Source organism: Orbicella faveolata, unplaced genomic scaffold, assembly GCF_042242905.1.
Source record: "Orbicella faveolata isolate gen_17 unplaced genomic scaffold, um_ofav_v1 contig_46, whole genome shotgun sequence".
Classification (NCBI taxonomy): Eukaryota; Metazoa; Cnidaria; class Anthozoa; order Scleractinia; family Merulinidae; genus Orbicella; species Orbicella faveolata.
In genome coordinates, this window is record NW_028301576.1 from 5,043,228 (window position 1) to 5,059,689 (window position 16,462).

General features: G+C 39.4%; 2 protein-coding genes across 2 annotated transcripts; one reads left to right on the plus strand and one right to left on the minus strand.

Moving 5' to 3' along the window:
• The first annotated feature begins 907 nt into the window (after positions 1-907).
• On the plus strand, positions 908-16,185 carry LOC149098079 (uncharacterized). Its single transcript, XM_089278214.1, has 3 exons — positions 908-1,004; positions 3,915-4,230; positions 15,381-16,185. The coding sequence occupies exons 2-3, from the start codon at positions 3,937-3,939 to the stop codon at positions 16,005-16,007; spliced, it is 921 nt and encodes a 306-aa protein (XP_089134340.1). The 5' UTR covers positions 908-1,004; positions 3,915-3,936; the 3' UTR covers positions 16,008-16,185.
• Positions 5,637-8,831, minus strand: LOC149098080 (uncharacterized). Its single transcript, XM_089278216.1, has 3 exons — positions 8,639-8,831; positions 7,803-7,999; positions 5,637-6,496 (listed from the first exon to the last, which is right to left on the minus strand). The coding sequence occupies exons 1-3, from the start codon at positions 8,703-8,705 to the stop codon at positions 5,879-5,881; spliced, it is 882 nt and encodes a 293-aa protein (XP_089134342.1). The 5' UTR covers positions 8,706-8,831; the 3' UTR covers positions 5,637-5,878.
• Positions 16,186-16,462: the final 277 nt, after the last annotated feature.

Here is a 16,462-nt window from a genome sequence, read left to right on the forward strand (position 1 = left end):
AACACCCGCCTTTTTTTTTCACACTTGTGATGTTTGCTTTTCGCTAACGCTCCCTGCCAAAAAGGAACCATTCATGCCAATCATAACCATCACAGGAGCATACTTTTAAAAAATTCTTGTACTTAGCGCTGTTTTCTATGAGAGGCGGGATTAGCGATACTTTATGAAGAGTTCCCTCACTTTCGAAACATGGGAAACAACAACCCTCGAAATAGCAGTTCGGAAATTCAAAGCAAATTATCGTTGGTACAATCTGCTGCATGTATTGATAGAAAGGCAGTTTTGAAATATGCTCCTGTACCTTTTCCCAGCCCAAATCCGCTCGCCGCCTAAGTTTTGTGGCGATATATGCCCTCAGGATTTTCTCACGAAGCTCTGGAGTGAGGTTTTGAATGGCCTCGGAAAGTTGGCAGTTGTTTGTTCCACGAACCATGGCCGCCTCTCGAACGATATAACGCTGGTGTCGTTGTGTCTAAATTGTGAAACCCCTCTCTAGCAGTATATCAGTAGTGTATCCGGAATTAAACAAATAATGTTTTGAATCAATTAGCCTCTTTTTCTTATTTTAAGCCCCCCACCGACCCAACAACCGAGCTTGTGAGGTTGTTGGCCGCACACCTCAATCTGATTTCTCTGGGAGTTCCCCGCGGTTTATACCTCCGCTTAGTTTAGATAAAACTAAAACTTCTTCATTATTAAAGAAAAGCCACCTGAGAATTCGTTACTCACAATAAAATATTTTGTGTGTAAGCCAGTATTCAATGTTAACATTTAAAATTACAAGCCATGCAAGGTAAAGACAAAAAGTTAAACACAGTAGTTTATTGTGACTTTAAATGTCAAAATCATGCAAATTGGTTGGTTACACGGCATGTTTAGGGATCTATTTTTAGTAAGCTAATTCTACCATTACTGTGCCGGTGACTACGACGGCTAACAAAGTGAACCAAGCTAAGAAAGGCTTAGTATCAACAGACTGCGATACCGTTCAATCAGCGACTGAGGTATAGTAGCTATGGATTTCCACTACATCCTAAATACACTTAGCCTGCGAAAACAGCCGTGTTTTCTATTCGAATGTTGTTTTTAATTTCCGGCCCAGGCTGAATATTCTTATTCTTCTGACGATTTTAGGCTGAAATTATCCTTATGAATATTCTTAGATTATAGTCACATTGGAGCCAGAATGCAGGCAACAGAGCCTGATATCATAGTTAGTAGAGGGGACTACGCTGATATGAAACTCGTAACGTCTCGTCGAGATCTTTTCGGCATCGAACATCGTCTAGTGCTGTTTTAGTTGTGTTTTGGCTAGTTTTGCTGTTTAGAGTTAGAAAGAATTTTGTACGGTTTAGTTAAAAATATATAATTTTATTGTATTTTACAAATTTTCAACATACCAAATTACATTCTTTTCAAAATCTCAGCCTTTGGGTTTGTTCTAAAGATTTCGCAAATCTCAGCTTCGTTACTCTTATAAAATTAATTGCTGTAAAAAAAATTAAAAAGAGTGCAGCTGCTTCAATTTGACTTCAAGTAATTTCGGTCAATATTCAGATGAAATGACAGACAATTCCATGCAGGGAGCTTTGTTTTTGATAAGTTAAACAAAGGAGATCAAATAAACTCTTCGTCTTCGGAGATCGTAGCTTGATTAGAAATATAACACGAACAGCGGTGATAAAATTTTTAAAAATATGCATTTTATGAACTTGACGTTTCGTATGCTAGTCAATATACGTTTTCAAAAGTATAACCCTTAAAATGTTTTGGAAAGCTATTTATACCGTATCAATGGGGGTCTGGAACCTAGACAGAGAACATCTGCACTAGAAATTTAAGACGTTTCAAACGGAAACTGTCTGTAAATTGACACTATGGAAAAGCTTTCTTAATTGACGTCATTCCTCAGAATTGCATTTTGGTTCTTGCAAGCGTAAGGTGAATGGTTCAAATATAAACGTTTCTCAAAGCAGATAATTTCTGGAAATATGGGGTTTATTGAAGGTCTTCGTGCTCCTAAACGAGTACGGGGACCCCCCTTTTTTATTTCAAATTTTAAGTTCTTTTGATATAAGAAGCCAACAGGTAAAGTTTGAAAGAAAATCTATTGTGAGCTCTATTTCGATGGAATTACCTTAAGTAAAAGCTTTTCACTGCTGACGTTGCATGGCATTCAATGGATTATGCTGGCCGCAACTCCTGAATAAACAAGGTCTCCTTAACATCACAATATGGTAGTCAGTCTTGCCGGTCGCCAAAATGTCAAAATGGTCCCATTTGATGTTGTGACCAGTTGTTTTAACGTGATCAGCAATAGCAGAAGAGTGATCATGTTTCAAAACGGCCTTGAAATGTTCCGTTTTTTGGTGGTGAAGTCTTCGCTTCGTTTTCCCAAAGTAAAAGTCATTGCAGTTTTGTATTCATCATCATCATCATCATCATTTCTCTTCGCGCCAGTAGGCGCATAAGGCCGTCACGCTTTCCTACCAACATTCCCTGTTCCGTGCCACCGCTTTGGCTACTTCCCAGCTCTTCCACCCCGCCTTGTTTAGTTTTGTATTCGCATGGTGTAAATGAATCCCATTTGGTGTAGAGTCTAGTAAACGCTGCCCAAACAACACTTTCATCACGTCTCTTTACCGGAAGAAGACATTTACAGGACTCTGTACCAATGGGATTCATTTACACCGCGGAAATACAAAATCAACTTTATCCGCACGCTAACCTGTCGGTGCTTCCGTATTTGCTCTTCCACTTCATTGTTACAATCCGCTGTCGAGGATCTCAAAAGGCTTTTGGTGCAAAATGGCTACCCTCAGGACATCTCACTTTTAATATCAATGATGTCCTGAACAAGAACAAGAACAAGCCAAATGAACCCGTAACAACAGTCCCCAAGAAAGATGTTGTTATTTTGTTACCTTATGTAGGTCTCCATAGCAACCATATTACTAAGCGTCTAAAATCTTGTGTTAATCGTTTCTACTGTTCAGTACCTGTTAATGTCAGAGTTATTTTTCAAAACACCCAGCGCATCAAATCCTTCTTCCCATACAACGACCGTTTCAACCGATCACAATTGTCCAAAGTCATTTATAAAGCTAGTTGCTGGGGCTGTAAAGATTTTTACATTGGGAAAACGAAGCGAAGACTTCACGACCGGAAAACGGAACATTTCAAGGCTTTTTTGAAACTTGGCACGAGGCACGAGCAAAGCCTTCAGCGAATACGCCGGCTCTAAGCCAATCAAACTGAAGCAATTTTACCCGTCATACTACAAGAATCAGATGTCAATGCGATATGTAAAAGCCAACCCCACATGTTGACATTTTGCCGCCAAAATTATCACTAATCTGCCCAATAAAAATTGCCCCTATCAGATATGTGTATTTAACTGGAGTTAAGAACATTTTGATCAGTCTTGCTTGTCATTTTTGCGTGCGTTTTAATGATTTTAACTGAAGTGAAATTTTAAGAGAGCGAATGTGCCACTGCGGAAAAAGTTGAACCACCTCTAACTTGTAAGAGGGATTTGTTAGACCCGGGTGGGAGAAGGAAAGACGGTCTAGGATAATTGTATGCACATGCTCATTGTGAATGTTGTTTGTTTGCGAAGGGGGGAATTTAAAAAAAAGGAGAAGCCGGAGATGAACAACTGGGGCAAGGAAGAGACCTAGACAAAATGCTGGGTCCAGGATTTGGACCGACCAGGCCGCATTTGGATGGGTTTGTCGGGGGGGGGGGGTGGGGGAGGGGATGGTGGGGAAGCGGTGGTTGGAGCTCTGACCACTGCTCCACCTCTTGTAAGAACGGAAGCTTATCGGGGATTTCGAAACGACGACCTTCCACAAAATGAACAGAATATAAGATATATTTCTCAGCATTGAATATGTTTCCCTGTTTTTTGCAAGGTGTTTTGGAGACAAAGCTAAAATGGTGGGCTTGATGTTCTTGCTTGTCATGTTTGTAACACCGAGTGTCCCTCAACAATGCAGCGAACCTGTACGTTCCATAAAAGGAAAGTACTTGTCTGGCCACGTGATGTTAAACGGAAGCGCAGATGGTTTTGGCGACTGCTTGGTCAACTGTTCGCTTAACCCACGATGTAAAAGCGTCAACTTCCGGTTTAAAGACCTACTCTGTGAACTGAACGAGGCCGATAGATTCACGCACCCATGGGATTATGGGTCGAAAGATGGGCATGCGTACAGCGACTACCCTTTTAAGGTTATATCACTACTCAGGGCCGTTGCCAGAAACAAATTATAACTGAGGCAATTTCCATGAAAAAATTATGTCTGGGCAATGTCCATGGTTAAATTCCCTTCCTAGGTATTTAGAGTGTATATGATGACTATAACCAAAAACAGGAAAAAATGACTGAGGCAAATGCCTCTGTTTGCCTGTTACTGTCTACAGCCCTGATGACTATCTTATACTTCATTAGCTCACTCCACTAGCTTAAGGTCTCGTAATAGAAATCTAATACTGTTACTTCAGCCAGGTATAGTCTATCAATAAAGGAGGGAACATAACGATTTGTGGTAGAATATAACTGTAACCAGTTTAACACGTTCAATTTTGTGCGGTTTTACACCCGTTGAAAGGAGAACGACAGAAATTCCTTTGCGCGTTTCGGAGAGAAATTTACGTTTAACCATCATGTGGGAGAAATGAGAAATTATAACTATGACTTAATTAGAATTAATTTTCTTTAATTATGTATGCATTTATGTACGTTTTTATTTATTTATTTATTTATTTATTTAGTTAGTTAGTTAGTTATGTAATTGCATCTATCTACTGTTGAAAATCTCTCTATCGTCTAAACGAGGAGGTGCAGAGAATCTGTTTATGAGGTTTTCATTTCTTGTACTTGTCTTGCACGTTCTCCGTCTAACTTCTACTGCTTCTACTAAATTACTTGACCAACAAATGCACACGCACTTAAATAGCCTATCGGTAGCCATGTGTAGGCCACACGAGACGAATTGACCATGGAGGATTAAACATCCTTTTTAAAATACTAACCTAGGCGGCTCTCAGAAGTATACTACAAAGTTCTTGAAACAACCAATAGAAACTTAAGTTTAGAGAACAAGAAACCTGAACAGGATCTTTGTGGGAGATTCAGAGCAAGGCCAGTAGACAAAGCCAAACATGACCATTGATGGGGTATTGTCCGGAGTTTAAGTGTTCTCGATAAAACAAGATAGACAACTTGAAGTCACAAGACTCACTGTGTGGGCGGTCGGGCCCTCGAATCAGAGACTAACGCCGGTGGTAACTACAAAATAATAAATAATCGGTGATCAAGAACCAAAATTGAATAAAGATTATTGAGCTTCATAACCTATCTATATTTATGTATTTATTTAATCTTTGTTTATCAAGTTTCAATGTAGTTTTAGCCCATTTTATATTATTGTACCTTTTCAGTTTTTAACACTTTAATTTTGTATGATCGTATATTCATGTAACCTGTGCAATATTGTCAGAGATCGTACGATCGAAAACCTCGACGGCTCTGGATACGACCAGAACAAATGCCTGGTGGGACAACATGATAGACAACAATTGCGAGGTCAGCGAGCGGAAAGGAAACTTCAGACTGTCTCAGTCTACCCCTAGCCTTCTTTTTGGCGGCATTTTGTTTCTCGTTGTCGAGGGAACGAATAGCTTGTTAACCATTCCATCATAAATGTTCCCAGAGTTAACGCCAGTGCAAACGGTGAGGAATCCGAATATCCTTTCGTTGTAATCGCCTACGAATCCGAATACTCTAAAACTAATGAATCCGGAAACATTTTCGAATTCGGAAAAAAAACTCTCCTCTGGTGTGAACGTAGCCTTACTGTGTGGAATATTTTTTACATTACAAACCAGAAAATGGTGACAAGTAAAGGATTCTTCTTTCTTCATTGATGTGAAGATAGTCATCAAGTCGTTGGCCTTGAATACTTCGCTCTGTCATGTTTCTTTCTTTGCTGCAATGGTGATGGACAATATAAAGGATTTTACACGGGTTCTTTATATTAAATTGTACATACTTTGTAAAGTAATGTATCAGCCCCTGTTCTATCCCCATAATGTTCGGCCGGTTGTCAATGCTATCCAACAGTTGTGAGGGAAGTGGCACGAAATCCCTAAACAAAAATGCATCGTGGGAACCCATGTAGTGTGATGTCGGTCCACAGAAGTCTCCGGTGTTGCAGAGACGCACGTTTTTGGAAGTTTCATGCCTGGTCAATGCGTGCATTCTTTTCCTGTTCAAAATGCTTACGTTTAGTTGCTCAAACCCTTTATCCACATAACAGTCTGCGTTCATTATCATTACATTTCTACGTAGCAAGTTGTCCGAAGCGTACTGGAAGGCGTCTTTGTAGTGCATGCGCCGACCAAGAAAATGAAAATTTAATTTTCTGTCCTCGCGCAAATTCTTGATGTCGTCAGGATCCGTGTCACTTTCACAGAAGATATGGATTTTCTCAACCTGGAAAAAATCAAGGAAATTTACGCTCCATAAGCCACGTGCAGATGGTCTCCATATAAGAATACATAACTCATTTACACCAAAGTTGGAATGCCTGCTGTGATTTCTAATTTCAACATCACAGTTTACCCAGCAAATCATTAGACTCCCCAGACAAGAGGTCGCATTCTTATTGTAGGTTTTCGACTCGACCTAGCTTGCAACTGGGGATAATACGGAGTAGTCTTTGCAAATGCAAATCACATAAAGAAGGATTCCACCAAAAGAACGAGCAACAATGCAAGTGGACAAAAACCTCGTACTGAAATTTCTGAACAACTCCAAATGTCGAAAACAAAGTTTGAAGTTCATATGAAACACTTTACCTGTGTTTGCACAATTTCTCGGAACTTTGCAATTTATTTTCTCGAGTTCTCATGCGAAATTGTTTTTGGTGCTATTTCAGGCAACTATAGTAGGCACGACGAAGGCGCCGGAGTCGCGCAAGATGGCGGCCCTACTCCAGCTAATAGGCTAACAGAGACATGCAGCGTTGGTTTACAGCGTCCTCCTTTGAAATTGGACATCCCTGTTGTGGTTAAATGACACCTGTCAAATCAAGGTATCCGCTGACCAGTATCACGTAAAAATATGGCGGGCTCAAGTTTAGAGCTCATCGAGGACGCGTGTTTTTGAAGTTGACCGCTGACCGAGTGCTGGTTTTTGATTGGATCGTAGGCTATTCGGAAGCCAGTAACTCTAACCCAGGGTTAAAGGTTAACCAAAGTATAATTGCTTAATATACAAATGCTTTTCACTTCTTCTGTTTGAGCTCGAGTGTATTTTGAGATTATTCAAACTCAGAACAGAAGGCCAAGCAATATACAGAAAACTTCACCGCAAATTTACAAACTCAATTCAAAATTCTCGCTTATCCTAAAAAATGTAAAAAGAACTGTAATATGCGTAACATTATTCTGATACCAGATTTTTGTCCACAAGGCTGCAGCTGTTTGAGAGAAGTCCAAAAAACAGAATACATTGACCCATGGCGAGTTTAAACCTTGAATTCTCTCACTCGATTCAGCATCGAACATGCTGACATCCGGCTGACACCATTATCTAGACAAAGACAGTGCTCTGTGTGAGCTGTTACGAGAAAGGAAAAACAAGTCAAGATGAATTCGAAAACTGGAGAGTCCACAAAGTTCTTAGACAGCTTTGGGATTTTGTTGACGATCAAAACCACGTTTAGAAACTAAGGGACTTGTGACTGTCTATTTTTTAAGTTAAAATGTCAAATAGTTGAAGATCGACATAAACTTACGTGTGGACTAATCAGGTTTCTTCTGAAGCAATAGCTGTACTCCTTTTGTCTCGAGACATATTCGCCATTTTCTGGTTCGTTTATGCTATTCAACACTGGAATCCGCACAATGAGGTGAAGTTGAGCTCCGGACGGAAGCTTTTCGGAAATATTTTGTGAGGTAGTTCCGTTTGATAAAGAATGACTGTCTAATCTCTCTGAGATGGAGCATCAAATAAGGAAAAAAAAATTTTAAAAAAGTATAATTACAATTGGCGTTGAGAGACAGTTGTACTTAAAATTATAAGAACCCGTACATTAAATCAGGAATAAATACTTGAACAAAACATGAAAAATCCTAAAACCTCTAATTAAATGCAGAAAAGGTTGTGTTACGACCGCGCTAAGGATGGTGAACATGATTGACAGTACTCCACCCTGTTAAGCCTCCATCCCATATTCAAGGCAACAATGAAGCCAAGTCAAATTATTAGAAAGAATGATTTTGAGGTACAAATACGTTGTTTGAGCTGTCTTCTGACAACCTTTCCGTTGTTTTATTGGAGGTAGGTAGCGTGGCGGCGTGGTTAGGGTGTCAGAGGCCTCACTACAAGATGTGTTTTCTCTAGTCCCGAGTACTACTTCATATTATAATTGGTCAAAATTTCAACTGTCACCTAAGAAATGAATTTTTTTTAGGTCTGTAAAATTCACTGATAAATGAAATATTTGATTGATGAGCTTAGAAATCGCCGAAAATCTCAGTGATATCTGAGATTCCAGGACCTATATCGAGATAATCTTCTAGCCAGTCAATTAAAATTCTCATAAAACGTGAGATATACTTTCCCTCTTACCGTCAAGTTTTCTGTTTGGCATCAACGCAAATCCAGCCAAAAGAAGGAAAATTGTTGCCTCGATCATTAGAGGCCGACTTCGGAATGACCCGCAGTAAAGAGAATATAGAAAAAGACATGAGATTTCAAATAAATATGCACCTTAACTTAAGGCGAAAGAACCTTCTGTTGTTACGGCAAACTCAAAGAGGTCACCGGCCAAATTTATAATTATTTTTACTAGGGAACGAAAAGAAGCAAGAGGACATGGGGGGAGTAGTAGACGAGGAGTAGCTGATTAGTCAACTCAGTTTAGTGGTTCGCTTGCACCAGACACTCTTCGACGGCCGAGATTTGCATTTTAAGTTTTTCATTTCCGTTGTATAAATACGCCAGACAATACGTCAGATATGCTTAAAGTTATGCCTAAAATAGGACGGTTGAGTAAAGCCCTGGTCAAACGGCGCACGATAGTCAATGATAGTTGATTCTCTCTTAGCTATCATAAAATATCACCAAATATAATTCACATGGTCAAAGGGCCAAAGAAGTTCGTGATAGTTGATGATAGCTCACGTTTTTGAGTCCATTGCGTTAGGCATTAGCCTACTTGTCAAAGTATCGGAGATGTTATTTTTGGGGCTTGAGTGGCGAAGACTTGATCAAATTCTTCGGTTTTAACGGTAAAAACATTCCTACGCCCACAACAATCATTCGATCGGCTCGAAAACGCTAGTAAACCTAGAAAAGGGGTTTCTCCATCTACAGTATAGGTATCCAATCCAAATGTGAACTCAGAACAGAAATATAAAGAAAAATGTAAGTTTTACGGCTTGGGTTTCTTTGTAAATTTGCCCAGATTACCTAGGATGCAACTCAGAGCGTGAACCCGTCTATCCGAATGAAATTTTAACCGCTCTTAGATTGACTTAGGCCCGGTTCAGACGCCGTACTTCACTTGAGCCGAATCGAATTCAATGAATTAAGTTCATGTGAAGTACGGCTTCTGAATCAATTCGAAACGGCTGATTGAATTCGGATCGGCTCAGCCGTTCTTCAGGTCTGGCTCAGCCGGGAATAACGGTTGTGGACAGGCTTTGATTGAGACGCCGATCTTCACATGAGCCGAACCAAATGCATAAATTAATTTAACGTATTTTTAATGTATTTTGAAGACCTGAGTATGCGCAAAAGTATAAATTGTGTGAAGCGCATCAAAATGCTGGGTTTTGCCCGTCAGAGAAGAAGCCGATATATGCAGTTTGTCGTTTCCTTTTTTCGTGTACAGACTAGCTGCTACCCTGGTAAACAGCATCAAAATTAAATGTGCATTCATCATAGTTTTCGTGCTTGTGCTTGAATTACGTGTGAACATTGCATTTGTGAATTAACTTGAATATTGCAGTTGGGCTTTTTGCCCAAATTGTGTATTTCATGCAATACAAAAAGGTTGAAAGTTGAAATTGTATGTTGAAATAAAGTTAATGTGAAGTACGACATCTGAACCAATTTATCAGTTGTCTTCTTACCGTTACATGTAAATAGATTGACGCAGTTTGCCTCATTCTGCTCGTTTTTGTCGACTTTTCTTACATTTTTCACAGGACGGCTTTGGACCATGCTTGGTTGTAGTTCACTATGTTTATGGGAGTTCAGCACGTATCTGCGCTGATGCACTGTTATGCCCTGTTGAATTTAGTTCGGCTGGAATTGAGATCGGCGTCTGAATCAATTTAGCCGGTCTAAATTGATTTGGGTCGGTCTAAATTCGAATTCGATGATTCGGCTCATGTGAAGTACGGGGTCTGAACCGGGCCTTAGACTTGAACTAAACAGAAAAACATGAAACTCGAACCTTCAGCGGTAAAAACACATTTCTTGGGCAGAGTTAGATTACAGCTTTCAAGACGACTTTAGCTTTCCACTGCTGCTTTTTCTCTCAAGAGAAAGTTCCACCGCTCAAACAAATTCACTAAACCCGGCTCAACCGATCCTCCAGAAACCTTAAGTTCGTAGCCTAAATTACAGCACTTTGATCTGTGACTAACACCGAAAATGATCTGAACAAAGGCAAAAGAAACAATCTTACCTTCTTTGGCAATTAAGAGCATTTTTTGAGAAAGAATTCTGTAAAGACCTAAACTTTTCCTCTTGATGTTTTTCTCAACTTGTGTCGCACACAGCCTAAGAATATTAATTTTTCTATGTCTTTTCTTAGCAAAAAACAATCGCCAGGTGATTTGACCAAACTCAACAAACATTCAAATATCTGTTTGCTGCTAGGGATATTAAAAGATGCAGCAATATTAAATCTTGCCCCAGCTAAAACCTGATTTTTCACATTATCAGTCTATACTCGGCCCGTCCACTTCCTTATGAGTAGTTACTAAATGAGAACGTCGATCGAACGTTAGAAGTTTAAGCATTTTTAAAAACTGTGGTTAATGAGCTTTCTGCTCTACATATCAATGCAATTAACGCCTTGAGGCCGCAATCTTGCCATCTCCAGACAGTTATTATGCAGTAGGCTGGGGTTAATGTCTTGTAATGTATTATTATGTTGCTTTTCGCGACGTTGACTACCTGTCTAGTGGATCAAAACAGTTTTCAACGAGGTCCATCTGGCTCTTTTAACAGTTATCTCGACGAAAATGGGGGGCGCTATTATATAAAGTTTTATGATTCGTACCTCATTAATTTCGAGAACAGATGGCCTCAGCGAGACAAGTATTTTTTGAGCGCAAGTATTGAAACAGGACAATGTTCTTCGATCGCAAATATAGAAGCCAGCGCAAGTGGCATCCCCCCCAACGACAAAGAAACGAAAGAATAAAAGAAGGCGAAGTAACCATTCTTGTTTAATTTGCGCCCGAGATCATTCTTGTCTCATGTGAAGAACGCTTTTAGAAAGATTTGTGACTAACGTATATGTCAGTCAGCAAATTTTTTGATTAAGCCATGTTGGCTTGATGCAACCACTGCCAAAATGTAGAACTTGCGAAATTTTTGCCAATATTTTTCTCGCCCAAAATTAGAAAATATTCGAATTCACTCTAGTGCTAGGGTACGAGACAAAAACAGAAACCACATCCGGGACTCGAGTGGCGTACTTTCCATATCCTCACTAGTGAAGATATCGATGATTTCACTGATATCAAGTTTGTCTCTTAAATTGTACTTAAATTCGTTGGTGTATGATCGAAACATCTTCGGGTCTTACTCGAACGTCTTCGGTAATCTTCGGAAATCTTCGGAAAATGTTCGGCAACGTTCCTGTGGCCTTCGGACAAGGTTTGAAGAATTTTCGGAAATCTTCGGAAAGTGGTCGGAAATCGTCCAAAAATCGTCAAAATGCCGTCATCAGCATGTCTATGTAATAAACAGAACACTCTACCTTAGCTCGAAGAATATCTTCTCACCACTATGTACTATCCTCTATATATAAAGCCAGAGAGATAGAGAGTTGTCAAACTTTTTACACTCTTAGACAAAATCAGTTTTTAAACTAGGTAAATCTGACTCTTTTTAGTGTGTTTTCCAGTAAAACCCTCGTCTCTATATAATAAGTCAAATTATTAGTCAACCGAGATTAAGTACGAACATGACAGCAGGCTTTTAGTTACAGTACGCTATGGATCGTGCTTTGATTGACTAGAGTGGACGGGAGGCTTGTCCGTAGAAATAAATCTGCGTTTTCAATGTTTTACAGAAACGACGACGGCGACGCCGAAAAATAAGCCAAGTAAACAATGAATTCATATTTTACCAGGGAAATTCGCAATTGTTTAGATCTATTCAGAACCCCAATGGCTCGAAAAACGTGCTCAGGCTAAAAATACATTAATGACAGCGTTCAATTCCAAATAGTTATACGAAAACTTAGCCGTCGTTGTTCGCGTCCCTCAGACTACACCGAGAATTTGGTTATTTCACGTTGTTAATTTTCAGAAGACGGCTAATTAAACGTAGAAAGATTTATAACGCACGCTGTGTACAGGTCTTAAACCTTTTGTTGGGAGACGTTTTCGTTGCCGTTGCCGTCCTGGTCTTCTTAAGCTCTCTAATAACCGTTGTTAAAAGTCGACTCTGACTGCCCATCAACCCAAAATGCTCGACAGAATTTATGGTGTACACATTAGGTGCGTTTTCGCAACGACTGTTTTACACCCGTTGAATTTAGGAGAACGACAGAAATATTGTTGAGGGTCGTGGAGTGAAATTTAAGTTCATCATATCCATCATGCGAGAGAAATGATCGAAAACAAACCGGCACAAACGTTTAAACGATTTAACATGCTAAAAACACCCACAAGAAAAATAAATGGCTTGTTCTGAAAACTCCCATACTACAAAACTACGAAGTCTTTTTTGGCCGTTTACACACAAGTGGACGAATCGGAATAAAAACTCCCCGGTTTGGTCATGTTTCCAGGTATTTTAAATCCGGACTTTCAAGTGGAAACTTTGAATTTGAAAACTTTGGAAGAGTTTTGTTTTGTGAACGATTTTCTCTTGAACCCGGATATTTTCCTCGATCCTGCATGCGAACTTTTGAGTTTGCGGTAGAACCAAAATGGCGTATCGAGTAATGTAGTCAGGCCATGTAGTCACAATCATAAGGGACTTTCAGAAAACCACGACGGCAACGGCAACGGGAACGTCGCTAAACAAAAGATTTAATGAGCAGAACAGTGGCTGTACACGTACATAATAATTCTTGGTACGTATACATTTCTTTGCCGTCCTCTGCAAAACCACAACGTGAAATGACCAAAATCTGCGTTGTATGCAGAACGAGAACCACAAAGGATGATTTCTAAAATTTTACGCTGTGTTCCATATTCAGTTTCGAGATACTATAAATCGTTTTCACGTGACGTCATCAAATTCCAAAATCCAAAACTAAAGAGCCACAAAAGTTTTTATCCTCGTCACGCATAAGTTGATCTAAATTTATATTCGTTTACAACTTTTCAACTCAATAGCTTGCTTGGTTTGGAAACCAGCAAAGTTTGAAGTTCAGAATTATGGCGGTGCATGACATGCTGCTCCGATTGCGTTTGTGGAAAAAATATCTACACTTATCTAGTGATTTTTAGCCGTTTTAAGAGTTAAAGTGTTAGGAAAAGGGCTTGTGTAAATGTTTGTTGATTTAGTCCAGGTAATCAGTTGCCTAGATAGCCAAAGTAATTTCCAGATGTTTGCACTATTTTCCGGCCGCCATGTTGGTGGAACACAAAGCTCCACCAACATGGCGGCTCCATACTGGGCTCTGTGAATTTGCGCAAACCATTTTGACGAATATCTGAAGTTTGGAAAAACGCAGAGACCCGAAACTTGGAGAAGTGTCTTCTTTAAATATCTCTTGTAACATTAAAATTTCTTGACTTTATCCACTGACTAGTTTTCGATTAATTTCTTCGTTGCGTGACAGTGAAAACAAACTAAATGACTTTAGATTATTGGGAGATTCGTAGGTAAAATATAACTGTAAGCAAGTTCCACCCATGTAGAGTACATTATTACTTGGTGTTATTCTACGCTTTCAATTCCTGCACTGGGCACCGTACGTGTCCAAGACATAAATGACCATTGAAATGTAAAGAAGAAGTCCATTGATCTTATTCAGGCTAAACTGAAGCATTGCATCTCACTAACATTCTGAGAAAGTTCTGCCATAGATTTTCGATAAGCTATTTTTCTCTAAAGCCAAAGAAACGTTTTATAATAAGATAAGTCTCAGGGCGTTTTTGCAAAAAAAACAAAAAAAAAAAAAAAAAACAGACGAATTATCTAGCTAGTTCTTCTCACAATGGCCTCCATTTGGCCCGAAGATATGCTCGAATATTTGTCCTTGTACATTGTACGTTCTTCAAAGCTCACAGTTTCCTCGAGCTCTCGGAAAACTTTTGGCTTCTCAGAAAAGTTCATTTCTGCGGACAAACATCCGAGTGTATTTTCGCGCTAAATGGAGGCTATAAATCGTTTTCACTGTCACGCAATAAAAGAATAAATCGAAAACCATCCAGTGGAAAAAGCTATGAAATTATGTTATAGAAGATAACTAAATAAGCCACTTCTCCAAGTTTTAGGCCTGTGCGTTTCCCCAAACTTCAGATATTCGTCGAAATGTTTCGCTGATATTTACAGAGCCCAGTATGAAAACGCCATGTTGGTGTACCTCCGTGGTACACCAATATGGCGGCCGGAAAATAGTGTAAACATCTGGAACTGAACTTACTTTGGCTATCTAGGCGACTGATTATCAGTACTGATCAAACAAGTATTTACATAAGCACTTTTCCTAATGCTTTAACTTCTAAAAAGCTCAAAATCATGGGATAAGTATATATTTTTCGACAAACTCGATCATAGCCTTGTGTCACGCACCTCCATAACCCTGAAATTCCAAATGCTCTGGATTCCAAACGAAGAACGCTATTGAGCTGTAAAATTGTAAACGGATATAAATATACCGCCTCTTGTGCCTGATGAGGACAAAAACTTTGGTGGCTCCTTCGTTTTGGATTTTAGAAAGTGATGACGTCACGTGAAAACGATCTATTGTTTATATAATGACTGGAATATTCAAGGATTTACACTATTTATGATATTTGACAATTATTTTAAATTGCACTCGTCTGAAGGCTCCTGCAATTTTGAGAGAATTTTCAAATATCACTCGTAGTGTAAATCCTTATTTGCACTCGCATTCATTCGATTACCTGTACTAATGCTGACATTCTCTGTCTATTCAAAACAGGAGACGTTTAAAGAGTTTTACATGACGCCATTATGGCTCGAGACACATGCGTCTTACATCGATAACTCGAGTGTTATAGCCGCTGACCAAATAACGTTCAACGCAGGATCAACAGACCACGCTCTCCTTTTAAGAATTCCCTTAGTGGAAGCTGGTCTCTTGGAAGATGGAACTCCCCTGAACGTTGAGATAACAGTAGCTAATGACGTCAGTATCAGCCAAAGAAGTGATAGCGATCCTCGTTATGGTGTGTCGGACGGAACCAATTTCATCGGATTTCACACAGTAGACCAAGGTAATTATGACGGCAAACAATTTTTTTATCCCTGTCATGGACTGCAAGCCACGTCCGGGAAGGCTTTGACTGGCAGAGAGGTTTTTGACCAGACATCCCCTACTCAAGTTGCGAAATTCTACCCCGATCAATTTGTCTTCACCTTTAAACTGGACAAGTCTTGGGGCTCGTGTTTCACAGCGCATGGTGGAGGCTTCATCAAGACGGTAAACTATACGAAACAACTTTTTCTCAGCCAAGGTATTTTTCTGGAGGTTTATAAAGCGCACAAAACAGAGAAAGTTGGTATCAAGTATATCGAGGTCACCGTAAGGAAAACTGGTAGTTACTAAGCCATGTTGTTAAGAGTCATATTTGTGTATTAAGATTGTGTCAGCGGTTTTTTTCTCTCATTATGAGCTGTGATACTTATTAAAGTTAACGATGACAGGTCTGCAAGTGATTGTGAATAATCATGTCAGCTAAGTATACAACTGAAACAGCTGAGAAAATAAAACCTGAAAAAAATAATTTTTGGTCTGTACGGTATTTGAACCATCAAAGCACCGGAAGCTAGTCACTAGTTATATATCTTTAACTCGGCCCTCCTACGCTTTTATCATATTGAAAACCTAGAAATTAATGTTTTGAGTAAGACATCACTTTGCTGGTTCAACTCGTATTTGAAAATGTGAAAGCAAGCCGGATCCGTCAACCGGATTTTCTCGATATTTCCTGTGTAATGTGAAAAGTATAACAAATTCTTCGTACGTGACTGGTTACGTTATCAGTAGCCCCGTTTAAGTAC

Bases quoted from the DNA above. Each gene is read 5' to 3' on its own strand.
- LOC149098079 (XM_089278214.1), top strand. From the start codon at position 3,937: ATGGTGGGCTTGATGTTCTTGCTTGTCATGTTTGTAACACCGAGTGTC. The intron at 4,231-15,380 runs GTTATATCACTA...TATTCAAAACAG, and splicing joins ACAGCGACTACCCTTTTAAG to GAGACGTTTAAAGAGTTTTA.
- LOC149098080 (XM_089278216.1), bottom strand. From the start codon at position 8,705: ATGATCGAGGCAACAATTTTCCTTCTTTTGGCTGGATTTGCGTTGATG. The intron at 8,000-8,638 runs GTAAGAGGGAAA...GCTCCATCTCAG, and splicing joins GCCAAACAGAAAACTTGACG to AGAGATTAGACAGTCATTCT. The intron at 6,497-7,802 runs GTAAGTTTATGT...GATTTTTTCCAG, and splicing joins GAAACCTGATTAGTCCACAC to GTTGAGAAAATCCATATCTT.